The 17,684-nt window shown below is 43.0% G+C and overlaps 1 protein-coding gene across 1 annotated transcript in view; it reads left to right on the top strand.

Moving 5' to 3' along the window:
* Positions 1-17,684, top strand: part of LOC121851394 (catenin alpha-2-like) — a gene marked incomplete at its 3' end in the record, with an annotated part of 409,914 nt that overhangs the window by 35,817 nt on the left and 356,413 nt on the right. The window contains exons 4-6 of the mRNA XM_042345224.1: positions 7,092-7,258; positions 7,496-7,615; positions 11,396-11,662. Of these exons, the coding sequence (XP_042201158.1) occupies positions 7,092-7,258; positions 7,496-7,615; positions 11,396-11,662 (554 nt within the window). The remainder of the gene's footprint in view (positions 1-7,091; positions 7,259-7,495; positions 7,616-11,395; positions 11,663-17,684) is intronic.

Raw genomic sequence — 17,684 nt, 5'->3', positions numbered from 1 at the left:
TGAGGCATATGAAATTTCAGGATAGGGAATTGATTGGGAAGTAGGTTGCAGAGTTAGAATAAAGGCAGTTTTTCTGATTATTTAGCACTATCAAATAGAACACAAGAAGAAGCAATTGCTGAGGTTGGGTGTGATTTGTGAGGATGTGAATACTGGTACAATGGCCAACAAGAGGAGTTGTAATTGCTTTCCTTATGCCACAGATTTTCAACTGAATATTGGTTATCAAGTGCTAGACATGGATTCAGAATTGACAATAGGACAGGAAGCAGACTTTTTTTGTTAGAGAAGTTCGGTCAAAATGGAGGAGGTATTAAACAAGGTGCTTAAGGGTCTCCTGTTCCTTGCATGTATTTAATATCCTGTATTTGCAGACCAAGTATAGTAGATGACACCACATTGGGAGACTGTGGAATCAGAGGAGGCAGCAAAAGTCCTAAAGTACACAAAGGAATTTTCTGAATTGGCTCTCAAGTTTGGTTCATTCATTGGTTCAAAGTTTTCAAGGTTGGAGGTTCGGTTTATTTTGAAAATCTGCAACAAAAAACTTTGATTCTTATCTAGACATTGAGAATCAAAAGGACACATCAAAGAATATAAGGTAGAGAAAGGTTTATCCCATTATGATAGTTGAAATCTCAACTGAAGAACAAGAGAACTCCCAGGTGACATTGGAAATCCGGTCAGTATAGAATGCAATCCATTTTCTTTTAATCCTTCAAATCATTACAGTACAAAGATGCCTTCTAAATCAAAATCAAGTTTGTGCTCTTATTATTTCTAGTAGTTATTTGAATCTGTTCCTGTTTTTTAATTTATTCTTTGATTCAATTGGCTATTGCCTCTATTAATAATACCGACTGGCTACTGAAAGAAAATGAGTAACTGAAGCCTATGTACTATTGTATTTATTAATAACTATCAGGATTTTAATCCCTGGTGAAGGTTTTGCTGATGAGGAAGTAGAAAATGCCTGAGAAAACGCACAATTTAAATTTATAAGGTCTGCTTATATGAAGAAGTTAAATGAAGAAGTCATTTAAAGAAGTTCTTATCAAATTATAAACACTGAAGACAGAATTGAAGCAGAGAGGAATATGTTTTTTGTTCTCTCCCTCGAGTCCTACTTAACTGACCAACAGCACTTCATCTCATCCAATGGTTTTCTCGATCGCCCCCGCCCAGTTACCTGCAGGGTACACCAAAACTCCATCCTTGGCCCCCTTCTTTTCCTCATCTACATGCTCCTTGGCGATGACATCCGCAGTCAAGGGAGCAACTTCCACATGTATACGGATGGCACCCATTATCTACTTAGTCTGCTGATGTCCTGTTAGCTTGTTTGATAGACATCAAGACCTGGATGAGCACAAATTTCCTACAGCTGAATGTCGGCAAGACCGAAGCCATACTCTTTGAATCCCATCAATGTCTTCTCTCCTGCAGGTCTGAACTCCTCAATCTCCCCGGGCTCTCCCTCAGACTCACTGAACCTGTGCACAACTTAGGCATTTTATCCCAGCTTCCTTTCCAGCACACATCCATCCCCTGACTAGGACTGTTTTTTTCCACCTCTGCCAAATTGCCCACCTCTGTCCTTACCTCACTACTGATGCAGCAGAAACCCTTGTCCATGCCTTCATCACTTCCTGGCTGGACTATTCTAATACTCTCCTCGCTGGTCTCCCTAGCTCTACCATACACAAAATACAATTAATTCAAAGCTCTGCTGCCCAGATACTCACTCGCATGAAACTCCATACCCCCATCACACTAGTCCCAGCCAGGTGTGGGTGATTTCAAGATCCTCTCACTTGCTTTCAAATCACTTCATTCCCTCACACCTATCTATCTAACTGACCTGCTTATCCACCACCACCGGCTGCCTCCGTTCAGCTGGCTCTGGCCTCCTATTTGTCACTTGTGCTCTCCGTTCCACCAGCGATGGCTGTGCCTTCAGCCACTATGCTCTGAAACTCTCTCCCTCAATCCCCCCGCTTTGCCACCACCCTCCCCACCTTCAAATCCCACCGAAAGACCTTCCTTTTTGATCGTGCTTACGGTCACGTTCCCGTTCCCTCTCCTCCTGGGTCATTGTCAGACTCCGCCACTGTGAAGTACTCTGGGACTCTAGCCTGCACGAAGGGCGCTGTATAAATGCAAGTTGTTGTTATTGTTCTTCAGAAATCTCTTACATAAAGCAAAGGATTTCTGTTAAACACCTAACTGAGCACGAATAGATATTAAAAACACTTTCTTCATATTCGTTCTATTTAAATTAAAATTTATATAATAACCTAATTTATATAATAACTGCAGATCAATAACTACAGGTAAAACTGAATTCCTCGCTGAGATCCTCCCTTCCAAAAAATGGTGCAAGTATATTATTGAACCATTAATTTTTACCTTCAGTCTCACTTGAAGCATTGCCATTTTTTATTTGTTCTGTATCTACAGTTACATTTCCTGCTTTGTAAGTGCCACTAGTTTTTATCAATTCATACTTAATTTAAGATTCCAGCATTTAAAAAAAATCTGGATAATCCCCTTTTAATGTTTCCTCTAATTAGAATCCCAATTCTGAAAGGCTTTTCTTGTATCTTATTTTACATGTGGCATTCTGTTATCCAACTTCTCTCTTCTTTTTGAAATTAAGTGTGAATTGCTAAAAAAAAATGACACAAATTTGATAGACCGTAACAACATAAAAAATAGTGTTTCATCATGTTCTCTATGCCCATGTACACTCTGCTTGGTTTGGGTGCTCGATGTGTGTGAGGATGATTGTGGATGACTTATCCTATCCTTTGTCCTATTCCTATGAAAAATACTTTACTGCCACCACATGCTCTGCTCATTTTGAAATTTGCTTAGAACTACTCTCGTCAAAGCATTGGCGTATAAAGAGCCTTTATTTTGATCTCTTCCAGACTTCAGCCATTATTTATATTTTACACAAGTTTTTTTTTCAGTGTACATTGATGCGTGTTTCCTTATCTGTAAGCCTAGAAACATACAACAACAACTTGATGCAGGGTAGCGTTTCAGGGCGCTTGGAAGTCTACAGTGCCAAAGTAGGCCACTCGTCCCGTCGAGTCCGCATCGGCTCACAGAACAAGGAGCTCAATTCAATCCCACCACTCCACATTATCCCCCTATGTCTTCTAGCCACTCTCTTTCATATGCCCATCTACTTCAGTCTTGAAAACCACAACGGACTCCACTTTCGCCACTTTAATTGGCAGGGCATTCCACATCCCAACAACTCTCTGGGTGAAAAAATTCCTCCTAAATTCTCCTTTCACTATTTCTGTGGCTATCTTATAACTATGTCCTCTTGTCACTGACTTCTCTATCAATAGAAATAACCTTTCTGCTCCATTCTCTCCTCATAAATACAGCCCTTCATTTCCAGAGCGATTCTCATAAACCTGCCCAAAACTGAACGTAGTACTCCAGTTGTGACCTAACAACAACAACATTGGCCTAACCAATGATTTGTACAAACTTAGTATTGTTGCTTTACTTTTGTTCGCTTTGCCCCTGTGCATAAACCCATCATATTCTTAGCTTTCTTTGCAGCATTTGCCACTTTCATTGACTTGTGTACCTGTACTCTGCACTTCCTTCAGCCTCTCAGCCCCCAGGCTCTGGAACTCCAACCCCCAGTGCCTTCGCCTTGCTTCTTCCCTTTCCTCCTTCAAGGCCAATCTCAAGACCTTTCTCTTTGACCGTGCCTTCAGCTCCCCTCTCGACTCTCTTCCCCCTTCTCGCTCCCTCCCATCCCTCCCCTCACCCTGACCATTTCCCCCCTCCTCGCTCCCTCCCTTCCCCTCACCCTGACCATTTCCCCCCTGCTCGGGTCATGACCCAACTGTGCAGCGCCTTGGGACGTCCTCCTGACGTGAAAGGCGCTTTATAAATGGAATCTTGTTGTTGTTGTTGTTGTTGAATCTCCTCATATTTTGCTTCATTAAACCTTTTAGTACAGTGTCCTTTTTGATCCTTATCCCAAGGATCTGTTCCTCATTCCCTTTTTAAATCTATTATGGGAGTACCCATCTCCTCAGTGAAAACTGAGGTAAAATACTCATTAAATAGCTTTGCCATCTCCTTCTTCTCTGCCACTGATTTACTGCTTTTGTCCTTAAGTATCCCAATACCTCCTGAGCTATCTTTTTACATTTTAAAAAAAACTTTAGTTTCCTTTGATATTGTCCAATAATCTTTTTCATGTTGTAATTTCCCCTTTTTCTGCTTTTCAATGCCTTTGATATATTTTGTAGTTTTCCACTGAATTGATAGACATGTATTTTGCATACGTTTCTCTTGTTCCTTATTATCATTTTTATTTTTCTTGAAAGCCATGGTACCCTATGTTTTGTTGCATCCCCCTTGCTCCTTGATGGAATGTGTTTGCTCTGTACCCTTTCAATCTCACCTTTGTCACATTGCTGTTGTGCTGTTTTATGTGCCAATACCTGTATCCGATTTATCAGTGCTAACCCCCCTCTTTATCTCTACAAAATTGGATTTTTTTCCAGTGGTGTACCCTTAACTCTAAGTCTTGCCTTTCCCTGTATATTCTGATATGGAATCTAATTATATTATGATCCTGTTCCCCTACCTCCAGATTAGTTACTTGTTTCATTTCATTGCACAAAACTAAATCAAGCACTGCCTCCTTCCATGTTGGGCTGTACAGAAATTGCTAAAGAAAGCAGTCTTGGTTGTATTCTAAAAATAAAACTCAATTTTGCCCCTCAATACCTTCCTTATTCCAGTCAACCTTGGGACAGTTGAAATCACAATTATTATCATTCTGTTACAGCAGCTTTCTAAACTCCCTGCAAATCTCATCTTCAATCTCCTTGCTCACTATAGAGTGGGCTGTATTGCAATCCTAAAACAGCAATTACTCTCTTTCTTATTTCCATCCACAAGAACTCTTCTGCACGAATACCATTAAGGAGGCTCTGATTAATAGTACCACCCTTCCATCCAACCTACCTTCTCGATCCCTTCTGGAAAGAATGTTCTCAGGAATGTTTGGTTCCCAGTCTTGCCCATCCTGAAGTCATATTTCTATTAATGTGATTACATTGTATCTCCTAATCCCAACCAGGGTTTTAAATTGAGCCATTGTATTTCTAACATTCTGTACATGAGTATATAAACACTTTAACTTGTCCTACTGTGCTTTATTTTTCTAGAGTTTGAATGTCAGACTTGAGCAAAAGATCAATTAGATGATTTTTATTATAAAATATCCGGTTGAGTTGTTAGAATAGGCAGTCAGGATATGAGAATAGCATTCAAGTCTTGGGTGGGTTTTGAGAAAAAAAGAGCTAGGAATTATAGAAGGAAAAGACATGCTGGGCATGGAAAAGCACATCAAGTTTTTTTTGTGAAAGTTTAGATGTAAGCATTCCATTTCATATGAGATAATAAGGTTATCAAAACATGAAAAAATGTCTTGTGGAGTAAGCATTGTGTGAGTTAATTTCTGATGTGTTTTAAAAGCTTTTAGGCTTCTCAAGTTTAACCAAGATTTTGTTGCCCTATCAATGAAATATGCAGGAATTAATGGAGCCCTGTAGCTTAAAAATAATTTGGTAACTCAATGCACTACCATTTGTGGGACACTGCTGTGTGCAATTGGCTGTCGCGTTTCGTCCACAAGATATACAGTCAATTCACTTTACAGTATATTCTGTGAAGCTCTTTGAGATGTCTCGAAGATATGATAAGGCGCTATGTCAAATTCAAGTATTATTATTAATTACATTTTCCCTCTTTTAAACACTTTATTCCTGTAGTTGTAGGCAGTTTAATAACATGGAGGGCACATGAAAACTGTCCAGTCCACATCACTTTCACTGAGATGGAAACTCAACAAACTGATTTTGCCGTTATCCATAACTTTCTTTAATAATTAAAAGAAACACGTCATCTTAATTTCCAAGCCATCCTCATTGTGTAGTCCTGCAGAGTTGTGGTTAGAGGACTCGACTCGCAAGCGAGAGCACCTGGGTTCGATTCTCGGGCAATGTGAAAAGTTAGGCAAGTTTCCTTACTCCACAAGCCTCTGTTTACCAGTCGTAAGTAGGAACCTAGTTGTAAGTCAATTCGCTGATTGCTTTTCCGGGGATAATTATTTAAAAAATTATCAAATTATTAAAAAAAAATTGGTCATTCACTCCATGACTGTTTTGCCCACAAAACATAGTCAATTCAACAACAACAAAGTTATATTTGTATAACACCTTTCACGTCGGGAGGACTTTCCAAGGCTCTGAATTCACTTTACAGTATATTCTGTGAAGTGCATTGAGATGTCTTGAAGATATGATAAAATGCTATATCAAATGCAAGGATTATTATGACAGTCTGAGAGTTGTGAAAAGAAATGGTGGAGTGAGCGAAGTGCTTTTCACATCCTCCCACACGTACACATTTCTATTATGCATAATTTCATTCTCGGAATAGCAAATGCTTCTCCAAGAAAATGTAAATGTTGGGAATTTTCCTTTTTTGCTGTGATTATACAGGGTGACCAAAAAGTTGTTATATCTACCCTATTATCTAAAAACAAACAAAAATATCATAATTTCTTTAAGACTTATTAGATACTGTAATGGTATCACAATGTTTTTGGTCACCCTTTACATGTTAATCGATCAATCTTTTTAGAATGACTCCGTTGTTGATGCAAAATTCACCTGCATGTAAATTTGTAAAAATTCTAATAATAATTGCATTTTACATCTAATTATTGAATTTTACAATTTGTTTCTGAACATGACATTACAGAAAATTACTCTCAAAGGGCTGAAATAAACTTAATACATAAAACCTTTGGAGTTCTTAATCACAAATACTAGTGATAAGTATTTATACACATAGATTAATTTACAAAACATTTTCTCATCACTGTGGTGATGTGTATAATGCTGCAAGCAAGTATTATGAAAATTATAAATAAGTTGATTGGATTCTTTGGTGGAAATCGACTCTTTGGGTGAACACAAATTGGCCGTTTAAAAGTAATTAATTTCTAATTGCAAAGTTTCTGTATTTTCTCTTAGGAGAAACTATGAGAATTGCATCTGGGGATTTTGCAGATGATCCTTGCTCTTCTGTGAAGCGTGGGACAATGGTCCGGGCGGCTCGAGCTCTGCTATCTGCAGTAACACGTTTGCTGATTTTGGCTGATATGGCAGATGTTATGAGACTTCTAACTCATCTGAAAATTGTAAGTTTTTTTTAAAGTAACTTTAGGGAATTACAGCTTTTGAAATGTTAACATTTTATACACAGAATAAAATTCTTGTGATCAGCAGGCCATAGCTGGAAGACAAATGTTAGGGAAATGGATTACTTTCAGTTTAGAATCATCAGTGCAAATGCAATCTTATGAAGCCCTTCCCTATTAAATGCTTTTCAATGTTTTATGTAATATGGTATGTAATTATATTTACGATATTTATAGGTAGAAGAATCTCTGGACGCTGTCAAGAATGCCACCAATGAACAGGATTTAGCGAATCGTTTCAAGGAGTTTGGAAAGGAGATGGTGAAGCTGAATTATGTGGCTGCTAGGAGACAGCAGGTATGGTAAAGAACTTTCAGAGTTCATCTTGTAGAGTGTGCTGTTTTCCTCAAAGGATAAAAGATATCTCTCACTAAGCTTTGCAAGTCTATCAACTGCATCCTCACCAGGCTCCACTATCCCCCATCCCTCAGCGGATTGAGTTCAGGATCGTCCTAACTCATAAATCCCTTTATGGTCTTGTCCCACCTCTGCGACCTCCTCAAACCCTACCAACTCTTTCCTCTCAGGAGGACTGCTGAACTGAAAGGCACTATACAAATGTAATTTTTTGTTGTTGCTTCACGTCCCAAGCACCACCTGTTCCACCATGGCTGAAAGTTGGGCTTTCAGCGTATCTGTCTGCACTCTGGAGTCCTTTCAACTTGCCTCTTCCCAGTCCTCTTTCAAGGTTTGCCTTCCTCTTTGACCATGTTTTTGGCCATCTTCTCCACTCACAACTCCCTGGCTCCCATTCCCACCCCTCCACACTACCCCCAAACTCGGGCACAAATATTACTGTCCATCGCCTTGGAATGCCCTCCTAACGTGAAATATGTTGGCTCTCTGAAGAGGTTACCCATTCAAGCCTACTCCCTTCTCTGTTCCTCATAGCCTTTTTATTTGCAAATGTGTGTGTTTAAAAGCTACTCTGGATTGTGTTTCATCCATAATTTTAGTGTGTAAACCCTTTTGCGTAAAAAGAATGTGATATTAAGCATAGCATACATTAGCTGCTTAATCATCTGTGGGGGGTGGAAGGGGGTGGAGTGTGGCATCACAGTTGAGTCAATCCTGTTGATTCCTGTCCTCGTCTGATATACACTTGCGTTAACTTCCAACAGGAGTTACTGAATAGCAATTGGAAGCCGGAACCCTGACTGATTTCTCCCTCCCCCTGCTTCTAGCCCAGCTGTTTTTAGGAAATTTCTAACCCCCTAGCTGTTGGCCTGGATCAGATCAGCTCAACCAACACAAGCCAGGATAAGCACATGTGACTTTTTAGTCTATATGGCCTAGTCGGGTGGAACTGTTACCCTCTAATCCATAACTCAGTATAAATGGAAACAGAAACATGATTTGCCTACTCATTTATCCCTTCTTCCACTAACTGTGGACTTCTTCATAGCTCCTGTCAATTACATTAAATTATGAGCTACTCCAAGTTGTACTCTTCATTACAGGACAGGTCATGCCAGTTTCCTCCAACTCTGAGGTAGAAATACTCCTGCAAGGTTTATCCTTTGGGATGGGTTGTAGTTGCTGGCCAATAGATGAAAATGAGTCCATGCGTCAGTAAAGCCTGGGATTTGAACTTGGGCTGTTTGGATTAGATTCTGATGGTATTATCAATAGTGGTGCTGAATTATGCAGAATAGTGGTGCTGAGTTATGCAGTTTCAATTCAGTTCACTATCAAAAAATCACAATTATATTGTATTGATTGAGCACAATTTGTAAAGAAACTTTCATCTCAATGATGAAATGTAAGGTTTCAGAGAAGCTAATCTGTTTAAGACAAATAAGGATTCCTGAGAAAATGAAAGAATCTGAGGCAAAATATTCTGAATCTCAAAATTAATGGTCTTATGTAAAATGGAGCAAAAGTTATTTTTAAAAAAAAGTAGCACTAATTAGCTGATGATTTTTCAACTATCGCAAATAAAAGATCTAAAATGTAGCAGTGTGGGTGCGAACTTCTTAATTGGTACTAGAAAATTCATTAATTCATGAGTAATTGGATGAATGTGTAACATTCTGAAATTGACCAAGTATATTGATTGATGTTAATTAAATATAGCAATACTTTAGTGTTAAGAGAGCCTGGGCATATATGAATAGACAATTTGGTTGTTGCTGCTCTACAAAATGAAGATGCATATGCACTGCATTCACAGTATGCATTGCATGGTTTACTAGGTGAAGACCATATGTTTCAAAAGCAGTAAAGCAATGCCATGTGCTAATTAATGCAAGTCAATCTTTTTAATTTGTTGTGCCTGACAGTATACTCGTAAGGATATGGCATCAGTTGTGCATTCTTACACATGGAATTAAAATGAATGTCCCATTAGTACAAAAACAAGATTACATACTAATGTTGAGGACATAATCATACTAAGATAAAATGGTTATGTTAAATATGAAAATAAGTACATAAGTTAACAAGCATAGGTAGATAATAATAACCCTGGCATTTGAATTTGCGTCTTATCACATCGTCAAGATATCTCAAAGCGCTTCACAGGATATACTGTAATATTCTGTATATTGACTGTATTTTGTGGGCGAATGTGGTAGCCAATTTGGGCACAACAATGTCCCATAAACAGCCATGGAGTGAGTGACCAATTTTATTTTGAGGGATTTGTTGGCCAGGACACCGGGATAAATTCCCTTCTCCTTTTGAATACACTGAACTGTTACATGCTAAGTACAGTACAAGAGGAAAGATGCCTCACTGAGGAAGTAACAGGACTGAGGAAGTAACGTAAACAAGAATGCATATGACATCAGCAGGAAATTACAAATTGCCGGTGTTTATGCTCCACATGAGCCTCCTGCTGCCCTTCCTCAACTAAGCCTTCACGCGTAACCTTCTATTCTTTTCTCCTTCATGTACCTATCTAGCTTTACCTTAAATACATCAATGCTATTTGCCTCAACATTACCCTCATCTTTTCAAGAGAAAAGAGTCCAAGCTTTAGCCTTTCCTGATAGGTATAACTTCTCAGTTCTGGGATCATCCTTTGCATCTTCTCCAGTGCCACCGCATCCCTTCTATAATGTGGGGACCAGAACTGCACACAATGTTCTAAGTGTGGTCTAACCAAGGTTCTGTAGAAGTTTACCATAACTTCCCTGCTTTTCATTTCTATCCCTCTAGAAATGAACCTCAATGCCTGGCTTGCCTTTTTTATGGCCTTATTAACCTGCGTTGCTACTTTTAGTGAATTGTGTATGTGAGATCCCCTAGATCCCTTTGCTTCTCTACCCCATTTAGGTTTTTATTTTCCAGAATGTATGTGACTTCCTTATTCCTTCTACCAAAATGTACCACCTCACACTTTTCTACATTGAAATGCATTTGCCATTTAAATGCCCACTCACAAGTTTATTAATATTTTGCTGCAATTTGTTGCAGTCTTCCTCTGTATTAACTACTCCCCCCGTGTTGTCCGAAAATTTAGAAATTGTACTGCTAATTCCCGAATCCAAATCATTAATATATATTGTGAACAACAGTATTGATTTCCACTTTCTACAGATTTGGTAAACCAATCAATATCAGCCTGTAGCCTCCTGCACACTTACATCATCACTGTTAATATTTCAAGAATCTTGAATTGATTCTGTTGGAGTTCATAGAGTTTGGTGAGTATGGGTGCAGAGTTCTCAATTAGTTGCACTCATTTAAAAAGCAGCTTGATGCTATATCCCCCTTGTCCCCCAACTCTTTTAAACCAACACCCAGCTCGGGTGCAAACCTCAACTGGCCAGCACTTTAGGAAGCCCTCCTGACCTGAACGGCTCTGTTTAAATGCAATTTGTTGTTGTGATGGGAGGAATAGTAATGTGGAGCGGAGCAACTGAACAAGCTTGTTTAAAGTATGTATGTGCACAATGTGCAGTGGAATTTCACCCTCTCCTAATATTTGGTTGTCTTGTCCTACTTAGTTAAGCAGAAAAGTTAATGATGGTTCTTAAGTAACAATCAAAATCAAAGAGCCTCCGAGTGGCCAAAAGTTTAATGTCTTATCCCTACATTGAGAACCAATTTAATAATTTTGTTTAATTGCAGGAGCTGAAAGATCTCCATTGTAGGGATGAAATGGCAGCTGCCCGAGGTGCCCTGAAGAAGAATGCTACAATGTTGTACACAGCTTCGCAAGCTTTCCTCCGACACCCTGATGTAGCTGCTACACGAGCTAATAGAGACTATGTCTTTAAACAAGTGCAGGAGGCCATTGCTGGAATTTCAAATGCAGCTCAGTCTACCTCACCATTAGATGATAAACATGGTCATCCTGGCATTGGAGAACTAGCTGCAGCATTGAATGAGTTTGATGTAAGTACCTTTTTTTGTTGTTTTGGTCACCTGGGTGTCTGCCACATGCAAAAACCCATCATCTTGCTTGAAAGTAACTAAACCAAACAGAATTCCATGCATCCCACCTATATATGGAAATTCCAGAGATATTTGTTGGAATAGAATGCGGACTCTCTCCCTGGAGGGATGCTTCCTGCTTATCTAAAACCAGAAAGTATTAGGTGCAGGTTGGCAAGAGCAAAGGCTTGGAGATCCCAGAGTGTAAGCTGGGGTAGCTGCTGGCAAGTTATCACCACTGCTTGTCCAAATCGGACAACCCTTCCCATTGGGGCTTTGACTTGCAGGGTTAACGGGAAGAGTCCCTGCCCCCGCAGTGGTTCTACCCATTCAAATCCTGTTGATGAGGGAGCCTGACTGGCTATTGTCAGCAGGGCCCATCTGGCTCAGGAATTAGACTACTGAGACCGCCACAGAGGGTTGCCTCGACTGACATTCCACCTTGGACATGTCACCTTGGAGTTAATTTAGCTCCATGATACCCCACCTCAATTCTCCACCACCCCTCCCCCCCTCGGGTTTGAGTCCTCACTAGATGGATGATAGGTACCAGGAACTTCCTGCTTCCTGGTTGGCAATACAGCTTAGCATGAAATGCACGAGAACATTGGCACCATCTTTCTGTCCGCAGCTCGGGCACACTTCCCTTCCCATTGAACAATTGCTCCATTAGTTGGAGGTGTGGAGTTTAAGCAACAGTTGCTTGCCTTTCTGCAAACCAATCAAGATGGATTCCAGGTCCTGAATGTATAAATGTGGGTTTATGAACTTGGACTCTGCGTAATGCTTTCCAGCAGTTATCACCACAAGCCTCAGAGTTTCCTCATCAACTATCTGGTAGACATCTGCCTTCAGTGTGGTAGGAGGACCTTTACAGGACAGCTTGTGCCATGCTAGCCACTTCTGTTCTCGAATTCCAAGCCCAATGCCGCAGACCAGGCTTTCTCAGTACTGGCTGCTTAATCTAGGTCCTCATGTGAGGGGCTTTATCAAATAGATGTGCCCGTTGTGAAGCTGCCTCCACATCCAGGGTGCTTAGCAGCAAGTGACTGTATGTTGGAGCCCTTCCTCCTTGCAGCTGCTTTCCGTGTTTGCCACAAATCCACCTCCCTGCTTGATCCCGGACTTTGCAAATGGGTCGGACAGAGCCTCTGCACTGCATCAGCAAAGGGCCCAGAGCAGAGGGCCCAGAGTGAGCTATGTCCGGAGTGAGGTGAGGCCAGAGTAAGAAGGAATTGGGTGAGAGTGAGAATTAGGTGCAGAGGGGGAAGTAGGTGTAAGGTTGTAGTATATCTTCTAAGGTAGGAGAGCACGGGCGGAGCTGAGGCCTTACCGTGCATATGAAGCACAGCCCAGATGAGGAGCCACTCAGTCGGGAGTGGAGGTAGGAGCTGAGGTAAGTGACGGGGTGGGGCGGGCGCGTTTCACAAATTGACGTCACAGTTATATAAAAAAATTATTTAAAAAAACCAACAATGGCCTGGCTGCCACCGCCACTCGGCCATGGCCTGGGATGCTAAGCCTGCGAGCTGATGCCATCCTGCTGATCGCTCGCTCTCGGTCTCTGCGTGTGCATTTTGGCTGCTGCCCCGACCCGAGCCTCCCCCTCTATGTCTCTCCTCTCATCCCCCTCTATGTCTCTCCTTTCACCCCCCTCTATGTCTCTCCTCCCACCCACCTCTATCCACTACTCCCCCTCTGTCCTTCTCTCCCACCGCCCTCCCCGCCTTCTCTCTCTCCTCGACCCCATCACCACTTCCCTCTGATCCAGCCTGGGCATCCTCCGCCGGGCCCATTGTGGCTCCAGGCACTAGCTGTTCCAGAGCAGCAACCCCACGTGTCCCTTCACTCACTCCCTCCGCTCAAACCGTTTCCTTAAGGCAAACCCAACTCCCCCTTCCCTCATAAGTACCCTCCCCAACTCTCCACTCCCACCACTCTCCACAACCATCTCTCCTATACAACCCAAAATCCTCTCCACACCACTCTCTCCTCCCTCCCCACCCTCCTGCAAATCCACCCGCATTTCCCTTCAAAATGTCCGATCCCTTTCAAATAAAGCCCTCACCATCCACGACTTCATCCTGGACGAGCACCTTGATAATCTTGGGCTCACCAAAACCTGGCTCTTCCCCCAATGACTCCGACCCCCTAGTGGAGCCTCCCCTCCAGGCTACACCTTCCACCACATCCACCGTCCAAACCAACGTGGCGGCGGGGTGGCCTTCATTTCCAAAGCCTCCCTTGGTCACACCCCCTACTCCTCTGACTGCTTCCCCTCCTTCGAGCACCTCACCCTTTTCCACCCTTCTCTCCCTTTAAAAATCCTCCTTGTTTACTGCCCCCCTAAGCCCCCGGCTCCTTCCACACAGACATCTCTAATCTCCTCTCTTCCCTGTCCCTCTGCTCTGAGCGCCTACTGATAATGGGCGATTTCAACCTCCACCTAAACTCCCCCAGCACCACTTCTGCCGATTTCACTGCTCTCCTCCCTAAACCTCACCCTCCATATAAATTCACCGACCCACAACTGTGATCATGCACTTGACCTCATCATCACCCATGGCCTTGATATTTCCGACCTCAGTATAGTGGACAAGGCCATCTCGGACCACTTTTTCATCTCCTTCTCCTCTCACATCCCTCTCTCCTCCACCAAGCCCTCAACCATCGCCTTTGGAAAAGGCTACCCCCTGAGACCCTCACAAAGGCCCTCTCATCATCAAACATCCTATCCGTCTGGCCTTCCACCCGCAGAGATCCTGAAACAGCTGTCCAGCTGCTCCATGATCGCCTCCTCCACTTTCAACTCCTTCGTCCCCCTAAAATCCAGGACCATTTCCAAACCCACCTGATCCCCCGGTACAACAACCATCTCCGACGCTAAAAAACCCAAACCCGTCTGCTCAAGTGCAGATGTCAGAAAACTGGCCTGACAGTTCACCGCCAACTGTGGCTCGAGCATCTCCACAGCTGCTGCCGTTCTTTGACACATGTAAAAATGGCCTTCTACTCCAACATCATCTTGGAGCTAAACACAACCCCAAAATTCTTTTCCACCACCCACTACCTCCTCTGTGCCCCCCTCAGGCCTCCTCAATCTTTGTATCAAATGCCAAGTGCGAGGAGGTCATGGACTTTTTTTCAACTAAAATACTGAACATTCGCCAGGCAGCCTCATCCACCTGCCCCTTGTCACCCTCCACCACACCCTCTCTGTCCCCCTCACCCTCCTCATCATCTGCTCCTACCACCACCCTCTTTCTACACTTTTTCCTCCCCATCTCTCCCTCCTCCCTCTCACCCACGTCACCTCCATGAAACCCACCACCTGCCTCCTCGACCCTCTCTCCACCAACTTACTGGTCACACAGCTCCCCCTCCTTTGCCCACTATCGGCTGACAATATCAACCAGTCCCTCTCCTCCGGATCAGTCCCTGCCTCCCTCAAAACTGCTGTCATTATCCCCCTCCTGAAAAAACCTTCCCTAGATCCCTCAAACCCCAGCCATTACCGCCCTATTTCTAACCTGCCCTTCCTCTCAAAAGTTCTAGAACGCGTTGTTGCAAATCAACTCCGCGCTCACCTCTCCTCCCACTCCCTCTTCGAACCCCTCCCGTCCGGTTTCCACTCTGCCAACAGTACAGAAAGTCACAAACGCATCCTCTCTATCTGTGACCAGGGCTCCCTCTGCCTCCTTGTCCTCCTGGACCTCTCCGCCACGTTCGACATAGTCGATCATGCCATCCTCCTCCACCGCCTTTCCTCTAGCATCCACCTCAGTGGGACCGCACTCGCCTGGTTCGAGTTCTACCTCACAAACCACCAGCAGTACATCTGCATAAACGGCTTCTCCTGCTCTCACCTGGTTTCCTGCGGGGTATCCCAGGGATCCATCCTTGGCCCCCTCCTCTTTCTGATCTACATGCTCCCTCTTGGGGATGTCATCTGCAGACATGGCGTACATTTCCACATGTATGCAGATAACACCCAACTCTACTTTTCCACCTCTCTTTGTGACCCCCAGTCCCCTGATGTTCTGTCAGTCTGCCTGTCAGATCTCAGGGGCTGGTTGAGCGCAAACTTCCTTCAGCTGAACGTTGACAAGACGGAAGCCATACTCTTCGGCTCTCGTCAACGTCTAAAATCTCAAGGTTCTCACTTCCTCCACCTACCCGACCTCCCCCTAAAACTCTCCGAACCTGTACGCAACCTCGGCGTCAGGTTCAACCCCCAATTATCCTTCCTCCCCCACATCCGGTCCCTCACCAGCACCGCTTTCTTCCACCTCCGACGCATCGCCCGTCTCCGCCAATACCTCTCTCCAAAAGCCGCTGAAACTTTGGTTCATGCCTTTGTCACCTCCCGACTGGACTATTCAAACACCCTCCTCGCCGGTCTCTCATTCACTACCATCCATAAAATCTGACTCATTCAGAACTCTGCCGCCCACATTCTCACCCGCACGAAACTCCGCTCCCCGATCACCCCAGTCCTTGCCAGACTGCACTGGCTGCCTATTCCAGAGAGAATCGACTTCTCGTATTCAAGTCCCTGCACTCCTCTGCACCCCCCCTACCTCTCTGACCTCCTCTCTCCTGAAACAGTGCCCGTTGCCTTCGTTCCTCCGGGTCTGGCCTCCTCCTTGTCCCCCGAGTCCTCCGCTCCATCCTCGGCGGCCGTGCCTTCAGCCACTATGCCCCGAGGCTCTGGAACTGCCTTCCTCACTCCCTTCGTCTCGCTCCCTCCCTTCCCATTTTCAGGTCTCTGCTGAAGACCGTTCTTTTCGACCGCGCCTTTGGTCACCTTCCCACCCCTCCCCCTGGCTCGGCCCCGGGATCCTAAACTGTCAAGCTCTCTGAGATGCCGTCCGGCGTGGAAGGCGCTATATAAATCCAAGTTGTTGTTGTTATTGAAGGGCTTCCTTCGCTGTCATCAGAATTAGAATTTAAGAAAATCAGACCATGGAAGTCAAAATGTCACCTTATCTTATTCCACTGAAGTTCAGATCCACACAAAGATCGTTCTTGTCTTTTGTCAAATTTAAAGTACCTATGACATTGTACAGATAGTCTTTTGAAATAAAAATAGAAGTATTTGTACCCCTAGCAGGTCAGTATTTTGCCTTCAGTCTTTTGAGATGCTTGTCTTGAACATGTCAACACTTAGCACTCAAGAGCGGTCCAATTCATGCCCTTCCTACTTTTGCAGCTTGTCTCCACTTTGACTTTTTCTTTCATTTTGGTGTGAGGTTGTGAGCCATCAAACATTTACATCTTAATGTGAAGGCTTATTGGGTATGAATAATTTTGTATTTTTATTGCAGAGGCTTCCCATTCATTGAAGAGGCATGCACTTTCTTTCTGGTATTTGTTAGTTTAATTATTCGGTGTATCTGGGTCTTTTTATTTATTTAGATATTGTATATGTGTATAGAATATATATGTATACATAATATAACAATCTATCAGAGGAGTTGATATAGTCACCAGAGAAAATATCCAGTCATTGAACCCATGGATTCAAACAGGTCACACTTAATTAAACATTAGTAATTGGTTCATTAATATTCTAGTTTCAGATATGTATTAATACTTTGATAAGCTATCAAGAAACCTGCATTGGTGACTTGATGTGGATTTTTAGCATCTGCCTACTCTTTCTCTACCCTCTTCCCCAGACTGGTGTGGTTCAAATCAGTAACTGAGTTGATTGGACCTTGCTTTCATATTCATAGCACTGTGTTAGTGCTCAATCATGTTGCCTGAGTGTGATTAATCACTTATGTAGCAATAGTCTCTTTTCATGGAATTTTATCTGTTGATGGAATGGTAGGAGGGAAACTGAATTTAGATGCCGATGATTGCCAGGATAAGATTCATTTAAGAATCTACTTCATGCTGAAATGGAATTACTGTGGGATTGGTATTCTGGAGTTGTGAAATCAACTAGGCCAAAAGACTTTCTTTATTTGAACTTCTC

This window comes from Callorhinchus milii, unplaced genomic scaffold (assembly GCF_018977255.1).
Source record: "Callorhinchus milii isolate IMCB2004 unplaced genomic scaffold, IMCB_Cmil_1.0 Scaffold34, whole genome shotgun sequence".
Taxonomy (NCBI): Eukaryota; Metazoa; Chordata; class Chondrichthyes; order Chimaeriformes; family Callorhinchidae; genus Callorhinchus; species Callorhinchus milii.
Note: the sequence above shows the minus strand (reverse complement) of the source record. Positions and strands in the feature narration are given on the sequence as shown.